General features: G+C 43.3%; 1 protein-coding gene across 4 annotated transcripts in view; it reads right to left on the bottom strand.

The window, feature by feature from the left end:
• The window catches only part of LOC121865646 (roundabout homolog 1-like), a 214204-nt gene that overhangs the window by 85577 nt on the left and 101504 nt on the right, over positions 1–27123 (bottom strand). For all 4 annotated transcript variants that reach the window (XR_006088784.1, XM_042365170.1, XM_042365171.1 and 1 more), the window contains exons 4-6: positions 20953–21219; positions 19871–20356; positions 10265–10839 (exon numbers count right to left, since the gene is read on the bottom strand). Coding sequence is in view for 3 of the 4 variants with exons in the window: in XM_042365170.1 (XP_042221104.1) it covers positions 10265–10839; positions 19871–20356; positions 20953–21219 (1328 nt within the window). In the remaining variant the exon portion in view is untranslated. The remainder of the gene's footprint in view (positions 1–10264; positions 10840–19870; positions 20357–20952; positions 21220–27123) is intronic.

The following is a 27123-nucleotide window of genomic DNA, read 5'->3' as shown; positions in this document are numbered from 1 at the left end:
AACGAGCAAACTTTTGTAAGCATCTTTTTTATTCCGTAATTATTAGAGGTCCTGGCCTTCGTGTAGAAAGTAGTGGAGACGGACACTTGAGAAACATTCTTGGGCACAGCTCTTGTACATATTTCATGGTTCTTATAGGTGCTGGAAGAAAGGTCCGAGGTTTGCCAAAACTTCCCCGAAACTGAGTTTGTACGAATGCTTTCTTTAAGCTTGTGTGTTCGTTTAGGAAATGGAGCAACCAAGACTTGCAAAACTTTGTTGGGAAAACTTAGTCCATTTTTTCGGATTGGTTTGGTGTTATTTGGGATTCTGTCCGACTATATAGGAAACAGTGAAGCACAATGGTTTATTTATAATCTGTCCCCTTGGAATTAGATACGGCGGAATCTCTCGGGCTATTTTGCAATTCTTTTGAGTTCTTTGTGTTGGCGCTGCAGGGAGGAAGGCAAGACTTAGTGTTTCTCGAAATGAAGCTTGTCCAGTACTTCTTATGTTCTTGGCCCTGGTGGAAGACGTAAGCTGCAGAGACTTGCAAACTTTCCTGCAATTCTTCTTCATATTATTTGCTTTCTTGCAGGATGTGGGGTGGAAGGCAGGAGGATCAAAGTCTCAACAACACCGTGGAGTCAATTTATCTCTCTGAACCAAACTCGCTGCGGGATCTTTGCCGTTGTTAAGACAGTTTTAATAAATCCCTGTCCAAGGAACATTTTTCTCAGACGGGTATTGTTATCAGGCGATTGACAGATCCTCTCGTTTATTAATGCCTGAGACGGGGAAATCCTGCGGTCGATTTATTCCCCATATATTAGGTTTGTGTTCTGTCTGTTTGTCTGTCTGTCTGTTTGTGAGAGAGAGAGAGAGAGAGAGAGAGAGAGAGAGAGAGAGAGAGAGATCGAAGAAAAGATTGGAATTCGAAACAGACACAAACATGCAGACAAGAAAACACACACACACACACACACACACACACACACACCTGGATTATGTCTCCTATAAAACAATCAACAATTCAGGTACAGTTTCACACATTACATTTCCGCTTGATTTAACAAAGGTGAAAAATTATTGGAACGCTTTATGACACATACTTACAAAATATGATTAAATGTATTTCGAGATATGAAATATAACGCATATTTCTCCAACACCTCCAATGTTCATGGGATTTTATGCAGTATATCCATCATATTATTATCACGTATGACGATATATCAAACGTATACTGTCTCTTTAGTATAATATATGGGGTTATATCCATCGCATATATACTGAAATTAATTATGGGATGTGAGGTGTATTCGTTATATAACACAGTGGAATTAAGTATACGGTATAGGTGTATAACCGTAATATACAGTATAATTAAAGGTGACCAAGCGATGTGAGGGGTATACTGTAGTCGTTATATAAACACTGGGATATAAGTATGTGGTATAAGGTATGCTTCCCCCCACCGTTCCCTGTCATCAGATATACGGATATGCGACATACTATATGTTTCCCATGGCGCAGGGAGAATATTGGCACTAGAGATTTGGTATAGCCATCGTTATGAGAATATACACGGGGTATTAAAATCACTTCGGTATACTTATAGGTATTTTCCAGGTAGAGATATGCTCGTATATACCGAAAGGCATATTTTCCTGAATATTTTTAAGTCTGAGTATATTGGGTATAAGATGATATATACCTTCGATATACCTTCTATTCTCCGTTTGGTATATATGGGCTATACTGTCTGTGTCCATACTGTGGATATGTCACATACTTTGTCTCTTCTCATGTTGGGTTATAATACCACATGTCGTCTCTATGTTGGGAATATGAATTATACCATATGTTTCCTAGTATTGTCTGGAGATGTTTTGGTTATATGTGGGGTATGACTAAGAGGTATGAGGAGGGGGATATATTTTCCTACCACTGTCAGGAGGTATGAGGAGAGGGTATAACTTAAGAGATATGAGGTGATTTTATCTTTCTCCAACTACCATCGGGGAGTATGTCGGGTATAACACATGTTTTCATTGCCTTTGGACCGAACCATCGTTATTTGAGTCGCCGTCACTCAAACAGCGACTTACTGTCAGGCGCCTGCTGGTCTGTATCCTTAGTGAGGAGGCCTGGGGGAGTGCTCTCTCTGTCTCTCTGTCCGTCTCGTTCTCGCTCTTTCTTACCTTCTTTTCTGTCCGTTTCTGTCGCTTACTTTCTGATTTTCGTTCTTCTCTCTCGACAGTTTGTAGATATCTGTTAACTTTATAATTCAATAAACTGATAACCCAGTACACAGCGCGGCATTATTTCCTCTACACCCACCTCAGTAGTCACACAATCTCAATCTTATCGCCTCCCACAGTATTTACACTATCACTATATTTCCCCGTTGATAAGGTCTATGTATTGTTTTATACACAGTTTGTAAAGTTCGTGTTGATAATAGGAAACTCTCAATTGATTTATATTGTAGTGTGTGTGTGTGTGTGTGTGTGTGTGTGTGTGTGTGTGTGTGTGTGTGTGTGTGTGTGTGTGTTCATTTTTCGGTTTCATTTTGTCTGATTCTATATTTTGTTTCAATATTATTCGATTAATTCTTAACATTTTTTTTTTACAATGTTATTTTTTTTATAATGTGTGAAAATTATACACTACATGTTGGCGGGGAGTTACTCGATACACCTGTTATTTTAAATCCGAGTTTGTGGCAGTTTCTGTAATTGGCGGCCGTTATAATTTTTGGGGGGGTAAAGGAATTCTTTAAAGTACTAAACGCAAAGATTAAATACTGAATAAAACTGTTCAGATTATTTGTTTAATGTTCTTTATCATTTGATCGATAGTTTATGGTGGTTGATGTGGGTTACTAAGGACACGAGGTCAGGGAGCGTTAGGTTAGGTTAGGTTAGGTTAGGTAAGGTAGTAGTTTGACCACACTGACCACCTCTGTTGAAAGAGTAAATAAATAAATAAATAAATAAATATATAAATAAAAGATCAAATTAGCAAAAGTACCGTGAGTGAAAAACACGAGAGTCATTCCCGGTGTGTGTGGAGTGTGGCAGAGTTTGTGAGGCCATTGTGACCTACCGGGGATTACACCGCTGAATTTGTAGCTCCGTTACCCCTGCCTCCCCTGGGTGGTCCATCCGGGGGGTGGCCAAAATATGCCTTCACTCTAATACCTGTACTATAAACACAGTGCCAGCACGAGCAATCAACTGCGCCTGGTGTTCCCAGCAATGACACGTTTATGGAAGTTACACCAGACGAATGTTTCCCGCCTTGCTCCTGCCTGCAGTGGCTCTCTCTCTCTCTCTCTCTCTCTCTCTCTCTCTCTCTCTCTCTCTTGACGTCTGCTGTGTGTGTGTGGAATACAACATACAAGAATAATAAATTAATGGCGATTGCAAAAATAAAATAACTTGATAGCAGATAAAATTTAGGCATTACCACTGAATAATGATGAATAGAGAAAATATAATAAAAATAATATAAGAATAAAACAAAGATCTAAAAATTTGGTGGGGGTGGGTGTGGGGGTAGTTGTCGCGGAGCCGTGGCTGGTGGTAAGTGGGTCTTTGGTAGGCTCCCCTCATTTGCATGTCATTCCCAGAAAGTTAATTACGTTCCCACTTTCTGTATTCCAGGCAATCAATTCCTCCATGTTGGTGATGTTCCTCTTTTTCTCTCTTAATATTTGTCTTTTTCTTGTTGGTTTTGTTGTTCTTCTTCGTTTGCTTAGTTCTTCTTCTTCTTCTTTCTCTTGTTGTTGTATTGTTGCATTTATTACTATTTAGTATCGTTTCTTATTCTGTATATTCTATAACTTCTGTTCCTTTTTTGTTTCTCTTTCTCTTTGTACTTTATCCAGTTTCTCCTATTCCTCCTATTCTTCACACACATTCCTTTCTTCATCCTCGGTTTTCCTCCTCCTCTCCTTCTTTCGAATCTTCCTCTCTATCATCTTCTTTTCCAATCTTCCTCCGCCTATCCTTTACATGTCTTCTTCCTCCTTCTCCTCTTCCTACTCTTCCTCCTCCTCCTCAGACACCGCTGGGTAAACATGCCATCGGCCACAGTTTGACGAGGTTGGCCGTGAGATGCAGTCACAATCATGTCTCTCGTCTCAGTCTTACCCCCACGACCCCGAGACCGAGAATTTCAACACGGTGCTGCCTTCCTCACCTCACCTCACCTCACCTCACCTCACGTCACCTCTTATTCCACCTACACTCTTATTGCTTTCATCCTAAGTCCTTATTACTTTGTGTTTCTTCTTTCGCCCTTATTGCTTTCATATTTTCCTTTCACCTTTACTGCTTTCACCCTTGTCTTCCTGCCTTCACCTCACCTCTTATCATTCTACTTTCACCGCCCTACTACTTCCTTATTCTACTTTCACTTCGTACTTTCTATCTTCCTACTTTACTACTTTCGCACTGTACTATTTATCTCTTTCTATCCCTTGGTACCTGTTCTCTCATTTACCACTTTAGCAATCAACTTTCTTCTCGTCCTATTTGAAGAGTGAGGAACATCGCATCTCACCTTTAGTCTGTCGGTGTGTGTGTGTGTGTGTGTGTGTGTGTGTGTGTGTGTGTGTGTGTGTGTGTGTGTGTGTGTGTGTGTGTGTTTTGTCACTGTACTCCATTTCCATTCCATTGTTGTCTCGTTTATTCTGTCTGTTATTATATAATGTCTGTTCATCATCATATGTAATGGATTCGTAAAATTTCGTTTCATACGTCAACTCTTCAACCAATAGCATCCCGTCAAACAGTACCCTAGGCAACCAGCCAGCCAATCGGACCTTTTTCGAGCGTCCCTAAGAAGCCACCGATGCACGTGTCAATAAAGGCTAAATAAGAACCAATAGAGAGGCCGATAAAGATTCCATAATGACCAATAGGAATGCCGATAAGGAAGTCATAAGGACCAATCAGGTAGACGATAAGAGGTCTGTAGGATTTTCTAAAAGGAAACAAGCCTCGAGGAACACCATTTAGGAAGAATAATACCTCATAGGGCCGGTAATAAGGGAGGCAGACGAAGCCGATAAAGAAGCCAGGATTGTGTGACGTTATGGAGGTGATGGGAATGCGGGTATAGATAATGAGAACCTGATATTAGTTGATATAGAGTACTGTACAGGATACATTGTGGAAGGTGTTACTTTCTTCTTCTCTGTTGCTTCTGGTAAAGTTTGAAGTTATTGATCAAGTAGAAGGTTATCGAGGTGTGTGTGTGTGTGTGTATATGCTTGTACTGTATGTCTGTGTTATCTTTGTATGTCTTCTTTATTATGTATGTTTGTAGATCACGGTTGTATGTTCTTTGAGTATGCTGGTGTGTCTGTGGATTATGTATGTTAATGGATTATATAACTGTGACTATAGATTATATAAGTCTTTCTACAGGTTACGTAAGTGTGTCTGCAAAAATACTCGTGATCCGAAATAGTTAAATAATTAAATCTGATTAATCTATCGTAATAACTTTTCCTATGTCTTTAAAGGTCAAAGCGCTAAGGTCAGAGCTCTAGTTAAGATCAGGTGTGTGTGTGTGTGTGTGTGTGTGTGTGTGTGTGTGTGTGTGTGTGTGTGTGTGTGTGTGTGTGTGTGAAATGTAATTGGTAATCAAATCCGAATATAAATGAATACATATCTAGAATAGAATCGACACGTGTAAAATTACCTTTATATTTAATGTGTTTGAGGTGTTATATTTTGGGGGGCTATAATTAGTGATATAAACTGATGCTAATTATAAGAAAACACGATGAAAACCTGACATACTAAAGGGGTCAATCTGGTTATATTATTATTATTTTTTTCCCATATGACGCAAATAGATACTCCTTATCCATGTATATCAATGTAACTGAAGTACACGCAAAACTGGATTCGAACCCCGATTTCTAGTAGTCTCGGGTTCGATCCCAGGTCCGGGGTGAGATAGATTATAAGGCTGATGATAGACTTATGGACGAGAAGAAGACAAATATCTGTTTACTTAGGCTTCAGGTGATAGTAAACAACAGGTGAACATTTGCATACCTGATAAACGAGAGAGGATGAATGAATGGTGTGATTAAGACAATTGAGGAGAAACACGTAAGTAGTGAAATAGGTGAGGATAAAGAGAGAAAATAATCGATAACAAACGGTAAGAAACAGATGGTTAACCGATACTTGGGAGGGTTGTGAACTGAAGGCGAATCCGATACGAAGTGGTAAAGTTCAGAACAAAACCGATGATGAGCCGATGATGTACCGATACCTTACACGTTCATAGAGAGTTGATGAGAAATCTTTGGGTGTATTGTGACTTAACTGATAAGTAAAATGGTGAGTAGGTAAGCCCATATGGTGAACCGATAACATGCTGAAGAGGTGATACGAAACCGATACGAAACCGATACGAACTACAGAATAAAACCGATATGAATTGACGAAGTTCAGATCTAAAGCCGATAATGAACCGATACTCTACCCGTGAACGGAGACAAGAGTTGATATACCACTGAACAACCTCGCAGTTGATAAAACAAAAAAAGGAAAACGATAAAAAGCCGATAATGAACCGATATTTTACCCTCGAATTGAGGCAAAAATGAGAAAGAGACGACGAAGTTCAGAGCAAAACCGATAACAAGCGACGAAGTTCAGTGATAAAACCGATAAAGAAGCTGATGATGAACCCGATACCCTGGTTGCCGATTGAGACAGAACTGATGTGAAAGCTCTAAGTACCACGCCAGTTGACACAAAAAAAAATCCGATGAAAGCCGATAGGGAACCGATAACTTGTCAGTACCAGCCAATGAACCGATATGGAGGTGTGGGGGAACAGGAGAGAGGGTGATGAACGGAAGACTGGAATGGCTGTTGAAGAGAAGGTGAAGAGAAAAACATTCTTCTGGCCTTCTCTCTTCATCGCTCTTCTTCCACCTTCATTGCTCTCTATCCCTTCTTCCCCCCTTCCTTATTCCCCATTATCGTTCTTACTCCCTCTCCGTCATCATTCTTCCTCTTATTCCTCAACATTCTTCATCTATCCTTTCCTCCTCCATTCTTGTCCCTAATTATTCTTACTCTCCCCTTCCTTCCTTCCTTCCTTCCTCGTCAACATTCTTTCTCTCTCCTTCTCTCTTCCCATCGACATTCCTCCCACTTACCTTCTCATTTGTTTTGCTGTTCCTTCTCGTATTCTTTTCTTACGATACCAAGTCGCGCAAATTCCTGAGGACCCCCCAGGAACTCATTCTCACCCCCAACACCCCTCACCCCCCAGGTAGGAGGTCGTGTTCCTCCTCCTGCTTTAGGGACTTTACAACTTAATTTCCTAGAGTTGTTTACACCGTTCCCTTCCTCCAGTGGCTACCTCTCTTCTCTTAATCGCTCTCTCCTCCTTTACACCGATTCTCTGTCTCTCTCTCACTCGTATTACCCACCATTATTCTCTTCCAATTGTCTCTTAGTTGACCCATGTCTCTCGTTTCTCACCGTGTTGTGTCGGGTCGCATCGGGTCGGGTCGCATCGCATCGGGTTGGGACGTCGGACTTATTGTTTTGCTAATGATGAGTTGTTTTGATTTCGTCTTGGGTTATTTTCTCTCTGGTTGTTGTTGTTGTTGTTGTTGTGTGTGTGTGTGTGTGTGTGTGTGTGTGTGTGTGTGTGTGTGTGTGTGTGTGTGTGTGTGTGTGTGTGTGTGTGTGTGTGTGTGTGTGTGTGTGTGTGTGTGTGTGTGTGTGTGTGTGTGTGTGTGTGTGTGTGTGTGTGTGTGTGTGTGTGTGTGTGTGTGTGTGTGTGTGTGTGTGTGTGTGTGTGTGTGTGTGTGTGTGTGTGTGTGTGTGTGTGTGTGTGTGTGTGTGTGTGTGTGTGTGTGTGTGTGTGTGTGTGTGTGTGTGTGTGTGTGTGTGTGTGTGTGTGTGTGTGTGTGTGTGTGTGTGTGTGTGTGTGTGTGTGTGTGTGTGTGTGTGTGTGTGTGTGTGTGTGTGTGTGTGTGTGTGTGTGTGTGTGTGTGTGTGTGTGTGTGTGTGTGTGTGTGTGTGTGTGTGTGTGTGTGTGTGTGTGTGTGTGTGTGTGTGTGTGTGTGTGTGTGTGTGTGTGTGTGTGTGTGTGTCCAGTTTTTGTTATTATTATTCTTTTGTTTTTGTTCTTCTTCCTCCTGTGGGCAATTATTTCTGCCAAGTCTTCGCATCATTTTCCTGCAAGTCTTTACACAACCTTCCGTTCCTTCCTCTGCAAATTAAACTTTTCTCTGCATCACCCTCGTTATTTCCTTTCTTCTTTCTTGCTAGTTATTACTTCTAGTAAACTCCACCTTCATTATTTTCTCGTTAAGTCTTTCATATTTCCTTCTTTTTTCTTTATCTCATTATGATCTTATTATTTTTGTTTATATTTAGCTTCTTCTTGTTCTTCTTCTTGTTCTTCTTCTTGTTCTTCTTCTTCGTTTTATCATTATCTGTGACAAGTTCTCGTTCAAAACCTTTCTTGTAGGTCTCTCAACTCTCCATATTTTCTCCTTTAATAATCATCCCTTTTCCTACATCATGTTCGACCCAGAAGACGGAGGTGATGGTGGTTTGTTCCCCCTCCCCCTTCCCCCTACTCCCCCCTACTCTCCCCTACCCCCCTCCTCTCCCTATTCCCCCTTTCCTCCTCCTCTTCTCCCTCTCCCCTTCTCCTCCTCGTCCCAAGTGGTGCCAGTTCAATATGCAGATGGGATTTCTCTCGGGATGATTTTTATTAGTGGTATAAAAATTGAAAGAAAAAAAAAATCTGATTTCCTTGGACGACTTGTGGAGTAGTCGTGATAAACTTGTGATGCACCAGGTGGGTTAAAGTTGCTCTGGGGGTGTTTGTCCTATGTGGCTATACTGGTTACCTGCACACACACACACACACACACACACACACACACACACACACACACACACACACACACACACACACACACACACTAAACACCGTGCTGGTAAATTCGTGGTGGGGGTCATTTGCTCCCGGTTGGAAATAGTTGTCGTCTCTAACACATTGTTTCAGTGGGAGTTTGGTGGTGTTAAAGAAAGAGGAGGAGGAGGAGGAGGATGAGGAGGAAGACGAGGATGAGGAGGAGGAGGAGGAGGAGGAGGAGGAAGAGGAAGAAAGCGACGGTGAAGAATGACGGGGCGGCGTTTTTGTTACTTTCTCTTCGGTATTATGGGACGAGGAGGTTTTTTGGACGATGAGAGGAAAATTGCTGTTCTGTTTCTGCAACGTGGGAAAGGAAACACTATAACTTCTGTTTGTGGATGATGGGAGAGGAAGACTGCTGTTTGTGGATGATGGGAGAGGAAGACTGCTGTTTGTGGATGATGGGAGAGGAAGACTGCTGTTTGTGGATGATGGGAGAGGAAGACTGCTGTTTGTGGATGATGGGAGAGGAAGACTGCTGTTTGTGAATCATTGTTGGCTGGATCACCTCTAATCAACATCCAATGCAAAGAGATACATTATATATTATTATTTTTACACATACAATCTGTAAACACAAAGAAAAAGACTAGACCTAACGTGTGTGTGTGTGTGTGTGTGTGTGTGTGTGTGTGTCCTGCGGCAGTTTGCTCCCCGTGTTGTGAGAGAATGAGACACCCCAACAAGACTGTCTCTCCGTCGGGTGGCTCCTGATGGACCTATAACTGAAGTTTTCATGCGTACCGTCCAACGACAAACTTTCTTTCTGCCATCTCTCTCTCTCTCTCTCTCTCTCTCTCTCTCTCTCTCTCTCTCTCATTTTTTGTTGATGAAAAATATTTAGGAAGTAGAATATGTAAAAATAACTGGGATCTATTTCAGTGAATATTTATATTTTATTATATTTTTTCATTTCCATTGACCAAAAAATTAACATATTTTTTCCGAATAATTAAAAGTGTTATTTATTCTCATTTGTCTGTTTGTCTAACTTCTTTATAATTTTGTTGATACTTTTTTCTTTGTATTGCAGTTATATCGAGATCGAATTTGATAACTGATAAATATAGATAGTTTTATATTACTAACTGCAAAAGAAGTGTTTTTATTATATAATACTCAGTGACAAAGCCGAGTGAGACACGAGGGGTTTAGTAAGTCTTTGTTGGACCCAAGTAGAGAAAGCAAAAAGGTAGGAGTCACGCGTGTACACAAGACTTACCTGCCAGATGTAAACCTAAAGAAAGATAAACGATTACAAAAGGTGACGTACAGGTATGAACAAGACCCCGGGACCTACCTGCCAGGTGACCTTCATGGAGGAGGAGGTGAGGGTGTTGAGGGCGGTGAGATTGAGACGACGACCCACCAGGGAAGGTGGCGTTTCCACCCGGGTGTGTATTGCTCCTCCTTCACCCACCTCCCCGCCCACACCAACTATCACCACCTGCGACCAGGGCGAGGGCGGTGACTCCCCCAGCGAGTTCTCTGCCCGCACCACGAACACTTGTGGACGGCCAGCCTCCAGGGGGGCAGTATAGCGGGGGCGGGCTAATCCTCTCGCCACCAACCGCCACTGACCCCCTCGGTGTTCCCCTGTGGATGTGTAAGACTCCAGGGTGTAACCCAGTAGGGGTGCCTCCCCATTGGTGTGTGGCGGCGCCCACACCAACGTCACGGAGGCGTTGGTGAGATCGCTGATGCGTGGGCGTGTGGGTGGGGCTGGAAGGGCGGAGGGCGAGGGGGCCCGGCGGAAGCTGCGGGCAGCTTGAGGGTCGTCCCCACCTACCACCAGCAGCGACGCTGACCTCTGCGACGACCCCGACCACGAATCGGCCACGCAGGTGTAGCGACCACTGTCAGTCTCGTGCAGACCTGAGGGAAAGAAGAGCACATGAAGCAACATTGGTTATAATGAATGAAGTTTAACATAAATTTTTATATATAGTTAACAGGTAATTTAATATTCCAGAAGCACAAGATAGTCAGGTGTGTTTCCCACTCCGTCAGTTGGGTTAAAAATAACCTGTGGATCCTGACAATCCTGTTCCCGGGGTATCACCGCCTCTCTGGCAACTGTGATCTGAGTTAATGAGGCTCTGGGGACACTGACCAGAATTAACAATATTGGTAACGATAAGGAAATATTTTGAAAGGCTCTTTATGAGTAATAATCGTAAATATAAGTACAGCTGTAAGGATACAGTACAGTACAGTATAGGGGCAGAGCTACAGGTGTAGACACAATAATACAGTGGGTGAAAGTGGAAATAAAAAGAACCATATAAAAATCCTAATAAATAAAATTCTTACAATTCACAAGTATAATATTAAATTTACAGTTGAAGGTTATTTGAGGATGTGGTAACACTGGGGGGGGATTACTAAGTATTAAAAGTTAGAAGCGTTTGCACGGTGCATTAACTACCATCTATGAGATATAATGCTATCCTGGTACCATTTACTAAAACTTGTCAGGGTTTAGTGCTTATCTGGTACTTTTGTTGGCAAGTGTCTGGCTTTGGGAACACTGTTAGGGAGTGGTCTGTTCAGATCTGGCAACATTGAGTGAAATTGTTTTGTTTCTTGCAGAGATTAAAACGATTTTTTGTTCTCTGGTGAGTAAAAGATGATTCTTTTGGTAACACTGTTAAGGATTAATGAGATTACACTTGAGAGGGTTGTGGTAACACTGCTGCTGGGGGATAAAAAGCTGAAGTATACATCATGGCTGACGGCGTTGGTTTACACACACACACACACACGCACGCACACACACACACACACACACACACACACACACACACACACACACACACACTCTCTCTTACCATTCCATATCATGATTATTCAACAGTGTCTCGTTTTCTTTTCGTTCTCTCTCTCTCTCACCATTCTCCTGTTCTCTCGTTCTCTTTTTATTTTACCTTCCTTTCGAATTAAAATCCACTTAAAAAATTACTCTTAATCCCATAAATGTCCTTTATTTAATCAGCCATCAGAGTTTTGTCCCTTTTATGTATATTTTTAGTATTGTCAATGTTTATTTTTTGTCTTATTTATATACAGATGGAGAGTCTTTTCCCTTATGTCTATTTTTTAATTTTATTTTAGTCTTGTCTGTTGTTGAAATTTAGGTTAAACATCCTCACTATCTATTTTAAGTCTACCGTCAATCGCCTTCCAATATCTTAATCTTTCTTCTTTTCCTCTAGTCATTTCACAATCTTGCGTTCGTTTTCCATTCTCTAATTGTCTTGTAGTCCTGTAATCGTCTCTGTCTTTCAATTATCCCCCTTTTCCTCTGGTCTCAATTCTTCTGTCGTCTTCCAATCCTCCAGTCGCCTTCCAATCACCAGTGGCGTCCCCTGGGAGAGCCGTCATGTGCATAATTCCAACCTATAATTTGCCAGCATCCAAATCCCATGTTTGCCGCTCGTGCTTGTGGATTGTATTCTCTCTCTCTCTCTCTCTCTCAAAACTGAACTAACATACTGTCACATCACACTAAGGTCACTTCACACTAAGGTCACCTTCACACTAAGGTCACTCCACACTAAGGTCACTTCACACTAAGGTCACTCCATACTAAGGTCACTCCATACTAAGGTCACTCCATACTAAGGTCACTCTCTACTAAGGTCACTCCCTACTTAGGTCACTCCCTACTAAGATTAGAGTCTGCTACAGGTCACTTAAAAGTCATATTGGACCTTCATCAGCTTAGAGAGAGAGAGAGAGAGAGAGAGAGAGAGAGAGAGAGAGAGAGAGAGAGGTACGAGTTGAGTGGGAGGAGGAGGAGGAGGAGGTTAAGCCCTGTTAATGAGAGAGAGATGACGAGTTAAACCAGACCGATGTGAAAGAGAAAGGTTTAATCTATTTCGACAGGAAGCAAAAGGTTTAATTCAGTTTTGTTTTGGTTAGGCGAAGGTTTAAAGCTAGTTTAATGTGAGACAAGAATGAATGAGCAAACGAGGGGATAATATACTCGTTGAACTAGACATTGGAGAACTGAAGGGCTAAGCCAGCCTGAGAAAGAGAGAGAGAGAGAGAGAGAGAGAGAGGAAAGTTTAAGCTAATCTGATAAGGAGATAACGAGAGAGAAAGAGAGAGAGAGTCGAACCGTTGTGATATAAGAGGAGAATATTAACACCACTTTAAAGTTTACCAAGGAAATATTTTTCTAGTATTACAACAGAGGTTAAAACCAAAGTGTTGTCGTAACCCATTTAATCTAACTGTGGCTCTCGCTTGCAACCGTCTGCCAGCCAATCAGTATCTACGCAGGTGGTCTTATTAAGTATGCATTGGTGGCAGGTTACCTTGATCAAACTATTTCCAGGTAATTGGATTTATCAAGCCAGATTGCAATTAGAGGTAGTTTAAAGCCTCCCTCAGAAAGAGTAAAGTGAGAGATAAGGTGATAAGAGGAGGATGTAGGTTAAAGGGAAATGTGATAACTGTAGAAATAGATAATACAAAAATGGATTAGTTCAGTTGCCTAAGATACAATGTGTAGTTTTTATTATCAGTCAGAGAGAGAGAGAGAGAGAGAGAGAGAGAGAGAGAGAGAGAGAGAGAGAGAGAGTAAGTAAACATTTAGTACTACGCAGAATATTAAAGGTTATATATCTATTGAAATAATCAGGAATGAAAACTGGTGTTAAAATGATGTCCCTGGGGGAATAGGTCAAAGTTCACGATCAACCAAGGGAAGTCAAATGAAATACTACATTTTAATAGGTAAAAGCAATAGATTACATGGAAAGGTTAATAATGTTAGAGGTCATGAATATTTATCTCGGGTTGTTGCGTGATGTGAGAGGTCAATGCTTAAGATAAGGTCAAAAGTCATTGCTGATGGGCGGGGGATGACTGTGTTTTGTGTAAAGTTAATGTTTACATCAGGTGTTGGTACTTCATCGACCTCTTCCCACACGTTCTTCTCTGTTGAGCCTTAATCTGTTATTCCATCTACTCTCTTTCTCCTCTTTTCCACCTCCCGTTTCTCTGTCTGTTTGTTGTTTCTACTTTCAATAGGTTTGTTTTCTTTGCTTTTCCATACCAATTCCTTCTTTATTGTAATTTATCTTAGTTGTTTTTCATATTTTTCTGATACGTCTTCTCCACCTTTCTTTCCATTTCCTTTACACTTTTTTTAATTCTTTTAATATATTTCTTTCTTCTCCTCTCTCTTCTCTTCTCTCTTCCATCTCTGTTTCTCTTCTCTGCCTTATTCCACCTCTCCTCCTCTCATCTGCCCCCTTATACCTATCCTCTCCCCTCTTTCTCCCCCTCTCTCTCCCCTCTTTCCCCCTCTCTCTCCCCTCTCTCCCCTATCGACGCACCTGTACGTCATCCTCGACAGGTAGCACAGGTATAATTAAAACTGAGCCGCTTTGTTCCTTGGCACCAGCAGATGTGTTACCAATCAGCAGGTGAAGCTCTCTATTGTGTCTGTTCATTAAATTACTGTCAAGGTTCGTGTTTTCACAGTGAGTATTTTTACGAGCGATGTTGGAGGGGGAGAGGGAATGAGGGAGGGAATGAGGGAGGAAAGGGAGGGTAGTGGAGAGGAAAGGGAGGAAGGGAGGGAGGGATGGTTGTTTGTTGTTCGTTAATGTGCTGGCGTTAGCTCTCTCTCTCTCTCTCTCTCTCTCTCTCTCTCTCTCTCTCTCTCTCTCTCTCTCTCTCTCTTTCTCTTTCTCTTTCTCTCTTTCTCTCTGTCCTTCACAACGTCATTACCGCCATTACCCTACCCCTCTCCCTCCCTCCCTCCTTCCCCGTCGGTAATTCCCTCCCGTCATTCCTGTCTCTTCCCTTCCACTAATGCCTCTATTTCCTTTGAAGTTTATGGTCAACAGCCCCTTTTAATTCTCCCTCTTCTTTTCCGTTCCTTTACCCTCTGTTGATCCTCTCCTTCCTTCTCAATCCGTTTCTCTGTCTCTTACGTCCTGTCCTTATTATTGATATTATCCTATTTATTGGTTTTGTTTGTTACTTTTTGCTTAACCTCGTCTGTCTGTCTCTCTTTTCTGTGTATGTGTGTGTGTGCGCGCGCGCTTGACCTTACGATGAATGACTGTGCAATAATGTGGCTTTCTCACATTTCTTCCCCTCTCTCTCTCTCTCTCTCTCTCTCTCTCTCTCTCTCTCTCTCTCTCTCTCTCTCTCTCTCTCTCTCTCTCTCTCTCTCTCTCTCTCTCTCTCTCTTCACTGTCTTTTACCTTCCTCCTTGCCATTTTTTCTCATTGTATCTCGCTGTCTCCTCTCTGCTTTCTCTTCTCTCACTCTACCTCCTTCTCCCTTCACTCTACCTCCATCTCCCCTTCTCCCCTCACACTACCTCCTTCTCCCTTCTCCCCTCCTCCTTCTCCCCTCACCCCGGCCCGGCCAGGCGAGCCTTGCACCCTTGCCTGGGGAGTGGTGGGAACTGAACCATCTGCTCCACCCAGCCTGGATATTCGGCTTTGACCTTCAAGCTTTCCTCCGTCCCTCCTTCCCTCCATCCTTTCATCCCTCCATCCCTTCGTCTATCCGTCCCTCCTTCCTTTTAACCTTCCATCCCTCCGTCCCTTCGTCTATCCGTCCCTCCTTCCTTTCACCCTTCCATCCCTTCATCTCTCCATCCTTTCATCCCTCCATCCATTCATCCCTCCATCCCTTCGTCTATCCGTCCCTCCTTCCCTCTGCCCTTCCGCCCCTCTTTCCTTTCACCCTTTCATCCATCCATCCCTCCATCTCTCTATCCCTCCATCTTTCCATTCCACCGTCCCTCCAGCTTTCCTTCCCTCCATCCTTCCATCCTTCCTTTCCTTATTCCCTCGTCCGTCTCTCCTTCCCTCCACCTTCCCTTCCTCTCCTTCCACCTTCCCTTCCTCTCCTTCCACCACACTTCTCACTAAATACGAAGGCTGAGGATCCTATGTGTGGGGAAGATTTTGCGTATACAAGGAAAGAACTGCGTATATATGGTAAGGTCTGCGTATTTAGGGAAGTTCTGCGTATGTGTGACATAATATTCACACAGACGTCATCTATGGTGTTTACTAAATAGATTTGCTTGGTTCTTATGTTCTATGTACTGTATGTGCGTTAAGTTCTGCGTATACTGTATGTGACAAACTCTATATATGCCTCCCGATAGACTTCACTAGATACATACGCCAAGTCCATTTGCTTTGCGTGTACACAATGGCCTCGTATGATCTATAACGTCTGGGTATATATGGTTTGTTCAGCGTATACTAGGTGTACTGTATTCGACAAACTTAATGTATATACGGTAAGTGTTGTGTATATACAACTAACTACGTGGATAAGTGATACAGTATTTCATTTAAGTTTATAATGGAATGCAAAATTTCATATTAAGTTTTCTGCGTTGATCTTCATAATGCAATATTCCTAAAGCAGTAAATTCTTCCACTAAAGTTTTCAGAATCCTTAAAAATGAACGAAAACCAGGTAAACCAAATTCCTAAACCCTGAACTCAGAACGTGTAAATCCCTTTCTGTTAACATGTGTCCAAATTATATTTCTCCATCGAAATAAACTCTCACCTTTTATTTTTCCGCAACACGAAGGTACAATTATATTTTCGTCCTTTATAACATCAAAATACTCTTGGAGGACTTTTACAAACAACTTTTAATCTCCCGCTTATGTTTTTAAGAATAAACACCTAAATATTTCATCATAGTTACGAAAAAAATAAAAATAAACAAGACGCCTCATAATATTTAATTCATTACAGAAAACTGGTGGAAATTAAAGGGTTAACTCTCCTAATTCTTTTTTAGTGGGTGGTATGTTGCCCCATTTTACTGGTGCCGTCCCCGGGTGTAGCACGGGCCTCACTCCGCCTCAGCTGCCCTCGCCTCGTAAATTCCTGAAGCCTGTAATCATTTTCATCACCTTCTATCATACCTAGGCTTAACCCTTCACAACACCACGTTTTTCAGGAACTTGGTATTTTTTCAGTTCTCCCTGGTATCCCCCTCTCCCCCCCCCGACACCACCCCTTCTCCCTAACCCCCCTTACCTCTTCCTCCTTTTCTCTCCCCTTCCCTCCACTAAACCCCTATCCCTCCCCTCTCGTCCCTCCCCTAAACCCCTATCCCCTCTCCTCCCTCCCCTAAACCCCCCTCCTCCTCCCCCCTCCCCCTCCGAGACCCCCTTCCATCCTTGTCCCTCCTGTCTCTCCACCCCTCCTCGTTATTTCCTCCCATCATCACGCTCTCTGCTAGTCTCCTAACATATTCTCTACCCTTCCTCCCTCCTCCCCAGTTTGGCTCTTACACACTTATCCCTCTGTTTGCTGTTCCCCATATTTACTCCGTCCCCCCCTCTCCCTCTCTCTCTCTCTCTCTCCACTATACTTCCCTCCTTTTGTCTTGTATTTTCTCCTTCATCGCCAATTATCTTACTTTAATCGTTTTTTTCTTTGTTTCTCTCCATCTCACTTCTGTTATCTCCCCTTTTACTACTTCCTTATACTGTACCTCCTAACGCCTCCTGTTCATAATAATGTTTTTGTTGTTATGCTGTTATTATTATTATTATTATTATTATTATTATTATTATTATTATTATTATTATTATTATTATTATTATCATCTCTCCTCCATCCCCTGTTTTATTCTTCAGTGTTTGCGTCTTAATTATGATTTCTTTTAATTATCTTTCTTCTGGACCTTTACTCCCCTTTGTTCTTTACTGTACGTACCGGGAACATTATTATTATTATTATAACTATGATTTCTTCGTTTTATTGGTGTTCTCTGTTATTCTCCTTTGTTCTTCGTTGTCTTAGGATTAACCACTATTTCCTCATTTTCTCATTGTTTCGTTATTTGCCTTTGTTCTTTAGTGTTTACGTTATCAGAGATTGTTTACAAATTAATCATCGTGTTTACTGTTCTTCTTCTTTGTTCTACTGTGTTTACTTTATCAGATGTTGTTATTTGTTTATCTTTGTCGTTATTTCCCTATATGTGATTTCCGTTATTTCTTATATTTATGCTTGTGCTTTTATTCATTAACACTTTCTGTTTTATTCATCGTAATTATCGTAGTGTTATGTTTTAAGTACTCTCTCTCTCTCTCTCTCTCTCTCTCTCTCTCTCTCTCTCTCTCTCTCTCTCTCTCTCTCTCTCTCTCTCTCTCTCTCTCTCTCTCTCTCTCTCTCTCTCTCTCTCTCTCTCTCTCTCTCCAAATTTAGTGAATTTTGTGTCTGTTGTATTGTATTATTCGTGTGTATGTCTGCCTGTGTATGTCCATTGTTGATGTATTCCTACGTCAACCAAGGGTAACGTGGTTGTGTGTAGCCGAGTGAATACATGGGTGTATGAATAAGCAGGCAATGCACTCTTATGTTTAAGTATATATACAGTATATATATATATATATATGTGTGTGTGTGTGTGTGTGTGTGTATACCTCTTTGTCTTTATGTCTGTTATGTGTGTATTTACACTCGAGTTTTTAAGCGTGGATGTATGTAACGTGTTTATTTTCACATAGGTTCTTTTTATGTAGCCCTTTGTTTATGCATGTATATATGTACTTCTGCACATGTGTTTTTCTTTCTACATGCGTATTTGTATGCACGTGCATGCGCATGTCAGTCCGGAATATTAAAAGGTCGTCCCCCTACCATGGACAGTCAATTAAAAGCTTCAATCACACAATCTCTTAATACTCGCCAAAATCCACAGCAGAATGGTGTAACTAACTCGGCGACTCAAAACACCAAGTGCCGTATTTTAGTCGAATTAGGATCTGCTGTAATTGTTGTTTGTTCTTTGTGTTTGTCGAGGGATTATCCGGTAGACGAGTTGTGAGGGAGGGAAAGAGAGAGGGTGGGTGGGAAGGGTGGAGGGTGAGGGTGGGAGGGAAGGATGGAGGGGAAGAATGTACGTGGGTAGGATGAAGGAGGGACACATGTGAGGGAGGGAGAAAGGGAAGGAGAGAACGAGAGGGAGGGAAAGCGGGAGAGAGAGAATCTAGGGGAGGGAGGGGCGGATGGACTGCCTGTGGTGGAGGGTTGGGGATGGAGGGAGGGTTGGCTTGGGTGGAGGGACGGACAGAGAGAGAAGGAAAATGTAGAATGATAAGGGGAGAAGGAGAGAAGATGTGTACATAGGGATAGGGATAGGAAGGGGATGGGTTTATGGAGAGGGAGAATGAGAAAGAATGTGAGAACAAAGAAGAGGAAGATGAAAGAGAATGAGGGGGAGGAGGGGGAATGGAGTGGGTATAGATAAGAAACAGGATATGTCAGGCTAATAAAAGGTTTGGGTGACGGGGTAACGGAAGGCTGAGAGTAAAGGTGGTAACAGAGAGGTGAGAATAACGGTGGTAACAGGGAGGTGAGAATAACGGTGGTAACAGAGAGGTGAGAATAACGGTGGTAACAGAGAAATGAAAATAACGGTGGTAACGGGGGAATAGCGTGCAATGAGATACTGATGATGAAGTAATAACATGGTGGAGAGAGAGAGAGAGAGAGAGAGAGAGAGAGAGAGAGAGAGAGAGAGAGAGAGAGAGACGGTAAGTCAGTAAAGACCGGTGGATTAGCGAATCATTAGTAAGGATTAGTAGGTCGTTATGGGACTAAAAAATACATTACATCTGCCATAGAAATATAGGATGGGTAAACAGTAGATAGCGGGGTGTTTCCTCTTTACTGCTTCTTCTATGTGGGAAAATACATAACGGGAACATGGTAATTATTATTGACTTGATTTACAGGTGTGTCTATTAATTTATTATTATTATTTGTATTATTATTATTATTAGGGAAGAAGAAACGAATGTATTGAAATGGGTTTCGTGTGTCAGTGTATGTGAGGGCATGATGCAGTGTTGGTGGCTACAGTGTACAGGGTATGGTACACTTACTGGTGATGGTGAGGTCGCCGGCCTTGCTGATGGAGATTCTGTTACTGATTGACCTGACGGGCGCCGCCCCCCGGTACCAGGTGAGAGTGGGCGTGGGAGGACCTTTTGCTCGACAGTGGAGGATGGCGTGGGTGCGGGCGGGCAGTGTCTGGTTGGCAGGGGGGACGCTGATGATGGGTGGTGGGGCATGACGGCGGGCGACCAAAGTGAGCCAGGCGTGGGCGTGGGCGGCGCCCGCCTCACTCACCAAGGAGCAGGTCCACGAGCCGCCCTGGGCCTGCCTTACGGGCGTCACCACCAGTGTCCCGTCCTCATCCACATGGGCGTCCTCCCCCGCCCACCCCGCGCCCAGAGGCTGCTGTGGCAGGGAAGAGTGGGTCCAGACGGGCGTGGGCAGGGGCGTGCCCCTCCCGTAACAGGGGAGACGTACAGTGGTGTTGAGGATGACGGAGGTGTCCACTGGTCCTGACACCAGCTGTGGCGGATCTGTCACACAATATATTAGAAAATATGAAAAGACAAGAAATGTTATTGTAATTCACTTTGGCTTAGCCACATTGTGTTAAGTCACCAGGTGCGCCATGTGTGCTACTGATACATTTAACATTATTAATCGCTAAACGGTTCAAGGTTACCGGAGAGTAATGCGGATTTTTATTTTTTCATACCGGTATTTAATCATTATCATCCAAGTGAGAAAGGCAAGCTTTAAATTGACTATTTACCTCCTGGTGTAAGAATGCTTCACAGTGCTGACTTAATGATGCTGAACACAATGTTTTCCCCTGTGAAACATTTAGTTTTATTGTCTTCACCTGCTGACATTATCACACTGTAAACTGGTCCTCCTGAAGGTTCTTATATTAGAACCGCCATTAGTATTTTGCTCTGATTACTGCTCAGGGGAGAAACTTAGCTGACATTTCCATTATCATCATCTTGGCTTTCCTTATTACCTGCTAGCACTAAGATAGGAGCTGACCTTCCTGCAGCTAGGAGTCTTTATTCTTACAGTCAGGAGCCAATCTGCTATCAGTCTACCTGCTTATAGTTAGGAACCTGCTTACAGTACAGAGACTCACCATAGACAGTGAGGGTGGCGTTGGCGACGACGGTGGCTACGGCGTTCTCGGCCTGGCAGATATACACGCCAGCATCCTCCACGGTGAGGTCGCTGATCCTGAGGGATGAGTCATCATCCAGGCGCGCGCGTCCTACTTGCATGCGTCCGTCGTGGCGTCTCCAGAGGACGTGGGGGCGTGGCGACCCTCCTACACGGCATCGGAGCGTCGCCTCTCCCCCCGTCACACTCGTCACGTCACTCGGGAGGCGCACGAAGAATGGTCGGACTGTAAGAGAAAAGAGTTGTGGTTAGATGAGAGAGAGAGAGAGAAAGAGAGAGAGAGAGAGTGTAGGTCGAGTGCCTGTTAGATTTACAAAGACAGGACAACAGAAACAAGGATACAGAAAGAACGAGAGAAAGGGACAGGTATACAATGAAAGACAGTCATAAAAACACAGGTAGTCAGGTCGTTGGTGCAAGAGTGGAAGACGAGGAGCAAAAGATTGGAGGGTGGGAGGTGAGAAGGAGGGAGTGGTGGGAAAGGAGAGAAGAGAGGGGGACTGCTGCCATACGGAGGAAGGGGGGAAGGAAGGGAAGGAGTAGTGCTGGCATTGGGAGGAGGAGAAGGAGGAAGGGGAGGAAGTGCTTGCATTGGGGGAGGGGGAGAAGAGGAGGAGGAGGAAAGGAGGTGTTTGCGTTGAGGAGGAGGAGGAGGGGAGAAGAGGGAGGAACTGTGACCGGCTGGTGAAAAATGTGTGATTGGCGAGTCGCCCTCTCCAGTGTGGTGACGAGAGAGAGAATACTGCTCAACACCGGGTGAAGAGGTCGGTTGGAGGGGTGGGGGAGGAGGGACGACACTATATACTGGGTGAGAGTCGAGATGGGTCCTGAGAGAATGAGAGGAGAGACAGAATAAATGGTCCCCTCATTGGTGAGAAAAGGAAGAATATATTGCCATGGGTGAGAGGGTAAATGGTTCCTACACTGGGAGAGAGGAGAAGGAATAACCTACATTGGTGAGAGACGAGGCAGCTTCCGTCTTTGTAAAGGACCAAGTGAACCATACATTGAGGAAGTTAAAGTAAGAACTGTTTCCAGAGTCGATAAGACACGGAGGACACACGCTGCTCTGTCAGTGTTCGGGGTGTGCTGAGCTCTTTATAGGAGACACCAGGTGAGAGAGAGAGAGAGAGAGAGAGAGAATGGTTGGGGGAGTGAAAAAGGAGGGAGAAGGAGGGGAGAGAGAGGAAAGAGGGGAGAAAAAGACCCACACAATATTTGGAGAGGTTTGTGACCCGTGTCGCAGGAAGGAAGAAAAGAAGAAAGCGTAACAACTCTTAGATAAAGGAAAAAGGGGAGAAGAAAGTGCAGAGACTTACATTAAGGAAAGTAAAGGATAATAGACCTTTACAGAGGAGAGAAAGGAGAGGTAGCTGACGGTCTCTAAATTGGAGAAAGGAAGTGAGAGTGGCGGGACCTGGCGACTGATGGGAACGTTAAGTGTGGAAGACAGGGAGAAAGTGAGAGAGAAAGGGAGAGAGGGAGGGAGGATGAGAGTGTTATCTGCAGGGGATAAACATCATGAAGAACGCCCAGACGCTGTTACTGGAGAACACAACTCAAGAAGAAAGGAGAACTTGCCATCTTGGAGAGAACAAGACAGTAGTGTGGTAGTAGGGGGGGGGGGGTAGAGTGTGAGAAGGGTCCAACAGACAGAGGAGAGATGTAAGGTGACTGTGGGAGAGGAGCTAGGTGAGAGGGATTGGGAAAGGTGTGAGAGGGAGACAGTGTGACAGGGAGAGAAGTGTGAAAGGGGAGAGAGAGAGAGAGAGAGAGAGAGAGACCGCTCACCCAGTACTCAGAATTGCACTGCACTAGATACCTGGTGATGACCCACATGACGGTGATGAGAGAGACGGAGGGGGAAGGATGATGGCTGAGGAGAGTGAATGAAGGGAAGAGGAGGAGGGGACAGGTGAAGGACGTATGGAACGAAGAGAGGAGTGGTGGAAGGGATAAGAATTGGAACAAGAGCCAGAGAGAGGGGGGTGTCGTAGATGAATAGGAAAAGAATCAAGGAAGTAGAACAGGAAGATAAGAAAAGGATATGGAGGAAGGGAAGAAGGAGAGGTGGAGAATATATGGAACCTAATCTATCTATCTATCTATCTATCTATCTATCTATCTATCTCTGTCTGTCTGTCTGTCTGTCGTGGAGTGGTTATAAATTTCTGACCTAACCTAACCGAACCAAATAACACAGGTAGGTGGTATGTGGCGCTCGAATGATTGTCCCTGTGGCAGCCAGGTCGAATGTCAATCAGTACTGTGTGTCGCGGTATTCCTTTATTGCGGCCACATATTGGGGATGATGGGTTGTACGGTCGACTGTTAACTGTTTCTACTGTTTGAGAGAGAGAGAGAGAGAGAGAGATTATTAGTTGGTTGGTTTCTTTGTCCCTGAATATATAAATCTCTCTCTCTCTCTCAAAACAGCATATTATCACCTACCAAATTGCACTTCCTCTGTAACTCGTCCTCCTCTTTGTCTTTCCATCTCTCTCATTTTCACTCGCACATTCTCTCCTTTCTTTATCTTAATTTTCCTCTCTCACTTTCTTTTTCCCTTCATCTCACTCTCATCAGTATTATCACCTAACATATATTACACCTTCCGCTCTCTCTCTCTCTCTCTCTCTCTCTCTCTCTCTCTCTCACCTTAGTCAACAATTGCTGATTTTCTACCCAGATTCTGCTGAGATGGGCGATAATCACCTCTACCTGTATTGGCTGTAAGAATGTGATTGGTGAGAGGAAGGAGGGAGAGTGAAATGGTGGGAGGGGGGTAAGGGATGAGGGGTAGAGTGAGATGAAGGGAAGGGAGGGAAGGGAAGGGAAGGGGAGGGAAGGGAAGGGAGGGGAGGGGAGGGGGAGAGATTCATAATTACATTGTTTTTAAATCTATGTCTGTCATAGATGTGTGTTGTGTATGTTCACTGCCTTAGGGACCAAACTATCACTACTGCCGCCGTTGTCTTGATTATTTTAGCCTTATAACTTAACAATTCTCCGACATGTTCGCTGTTACTTTTTATATGTTAGAGGCATCGTAAAAGAACTCACCACGGCGCCTCTTTATAGTTTCAATGGTAAATGTAAGTCACAGCGGATGTGTTTAGAAAGTGATGGCGTGGGTAGGGATGTTGTGGATGTGTTTAGAAAGTGATGGCGTGGGTAGGGATGTTGTGGATGTGTTTAGAAAGTGATGGCGTGGGTAGGGATGTTGTGGATGTGTTTAGAAAGTGATGGCGTGGGTAGGGATGTTGTGGATGTGTTTAGAAAGTGATGGTGTGGGTAGGGATGTTGTGGATGTTTGTTTGTCTTCTTTCAGGGACTGTGAGTAAAAATTAAGGCATTTTGTTAACACGCTGTCCGCTAGAGAGTGGTACAGTCTGTTGGTTCATCGTTGTCTTGGAGGAGAAGAAAGAACAGGTGAGGGTAAGGTGGATACTGGACTGTGTGTTGAGTTACAGGTAAATGGTGTGAGGAGGGGGTACAGTACCACTTCTCATTATCTCCCTTAGACATTTAGTAACTCTTGTGTATTTGTACGAGTCCATCTTTTAGCGTTTTAATTATCTCTTAAAACCATTTGCTACGATAAATGACAAGGAGATATTAACACAACCATTTTAGTAAGATAAAAAAAAATTCTGCATTGAAAATTTTCATGTGTTAAAGGAGTGACGAGTAGGTGACAACAGAGGGCGCTACATACGTACACTAAATAATGTTCGTTTATGGGTGTGTGAGTCAGGCCCGCCGACACGCTCGCTGGTGTTCACAACCTTAATATGTTCATTGTTAGTACAGCTTCTAGTTGACCAGACACTTCAGTTGTGCAGGTTGGAAATTAGGGGTTTCATTTGAATTTCAATTATGATCATTCCAGTGGACCAAGATAGTAAATAAATAAAACAAAATTATGTGGCTTAAAATGTGAAAAGTTTGGAAGTTTGGAAGAAGAATGCATGACTCTCCATGAACAAAGTCGGCCAAGACAGACGACTTTGAGATGTAAATCATTTTTGGGCTGAGATGACATAGTAGTTTAGTTTATAATCTTAGTTTGGAGTTGTTGTTGTTGTGGTAAACGTGATCTATTGTACCTTTGTTGTGTCAGAAAGCCCCAATCCATGGCTTTATTGACCTGACTGATGGATCATTTTCTCATGTGAGGGATCTTTTTCTTTTTCAATCATACCCAAAGCTATTTAAACATGAATTCTTGGCTACTTTTATTAATCATGAGGCAATGTAGTGAACGCATTTAGTGATCTATGGACTTACTGAATAATTGCTATGATAATTTTTCGCTGGGGAAATATATTATATGAATGAAAAAAGGAAGAGTTAATTTGATCCTCTAACTGGTATTGAGTAAACGTGTCAATATGTCTTAAATCCCAGTCAATATATAACGCTTAATGCAGTGGCGCCTTTCCCCTTCATCTTCGCCCTCACCTCCGCCCCCACCTTCACCCCCACCTTCACCCCCACCTTCGCCCCCACCTTCACCCCCACCTTCACCCACCTTCACCCCCCACCTTCACCCCCACCTTCGCCCCCACCTTCACCCCCACCTTCACCCCCACCTTCCCCCACCTTCACCCCCCACCTTCACCCCCCACCTGCCCCCACCTTCACCCCCACCTTCACCCCCATTCCCACCTTCACCCCCACCTTCACCCCCACCTGCCCCAACCTTCGCCCCACCTTCGCCCCCACCTTCTGCCCCCACCCCCACTCCCCCACTTCACCCCCCACCTTCACCCCCACCTTCGCCCCCCACTCCCCACCTTCACCCCCACCTTTCTCCCCACCTTCTCACCCCACCTTCACCCCACTTTCACTCCCACCTTCACCCCCACCTTCACCCCCACCTTCCCCCACCTTCACCCCCACTTTCACCCCCACCTTCACCCCCACCTTCGCCCACTCTGTGAATGACTAAAATCGTCAACATGTACTGCGCGTATATTGTTACAGTTTCTCTCAGTTTTTCTTGTTTCTTTCGCCAACGTTAGCCAATTGTGTACAGTATTAATATTACTTTACCTGTGTGCATTTGTGAGGTTTAGTTTAATTTAGTTTAGTTTAGTTTAGTTGAGTTCAGTTTAGTTTAGTTTAGTTAGGTCAGGAACTGCCCTGATCTACTTCCTTCAGGCTTTTGTTGTTGCTGACCATTTGAATTTAGTTCAGTGATATAAAGTTGTATGTGTATTTCAGGTTCTGGCGGTGGTGTCATTACATACAGTATCTGTTGTTTCAGGCAGTGTGGTTACTGGTCCAGTACCACAGAAAACTGGACCAAGTGGGACAACGCCAAGGTCTGGACAACCATCATGACAAGGTGAGCACTACTACTGGTGTTATGTTATATTCAACAACGATGTTTATTGATATTTTTGATAATTACTGAAAATAATTTGAGTCTACTGTATTGTGGCTCTATTTATGTAAGCAGAGGAATGTTGAGTGGAAGGCAGGTAACTTAATTACAAATTTTGCAGGTGAATGTGACTTGACTTTTTCGTTTTTTTTTCTCTTAGGTAAGTGATTTAACAGCTCGTCAAGTGACAGGAACACCACTTATAACTAAGGTATGACCAACTCACTTTCTTCCTTTCGTTGTTGTAATGGTGGCGAATTTATTTTACGTAAATGTTATCGCCACGTGCCGGCCACATGTCGAGTGAAGAAACTGTTTACAACTCATAACAGCTTACTAAACGAGATGGAGCTGGTAACAGCTGCGCCTTCCACCGTAGAGATAGCATCTTGAATTTCGTTCCTGCCAACATCTACCAGGAGGATATTATATTCGTTCTCGTTGGTCAAACCCTAGACCCCAAAACGTTAAATCCTCTAAGAACTCTAAATAACTTTAATAAGTGTATTTATGGATTGTATATTGATCATATTATACAAACTGTGTGTCCTGATATACCAACATTTGTTATATGTGAATTGTTCTTCAACAGGTTTTGACCGAATTATACTCATCGCGTTAACGACAAGGGTCTTATTGTCCTGCACAAACCAAAGTCGCTCCTATGAGCGATTATAGTAAATATACACCGAAAATTGAATTTCAATTGTTTTAAAATATGTTTCTGCTACGTGACGT

Source organism: Homarus americanus, unplaced genomic scaffold, assembly GCF_018991925.1.
Source record: "Homarus americanus isolate GMGI-L3 unplaced genomic scaffold, GMGI_Hamer_2.0 scaffold23458, whole genome shotgun sequence".
NCBI lineage: Eukaryota > Metazoa > Arthropoda > Malacostraca > Decapoda > Nephropidae > Homarus > Homarus americanus.
The sequence above is the reverse complement of the archived record's forward strand: the minus strand, read 5'-3'. Positions and strand labels throughout refer to the sequence as shown.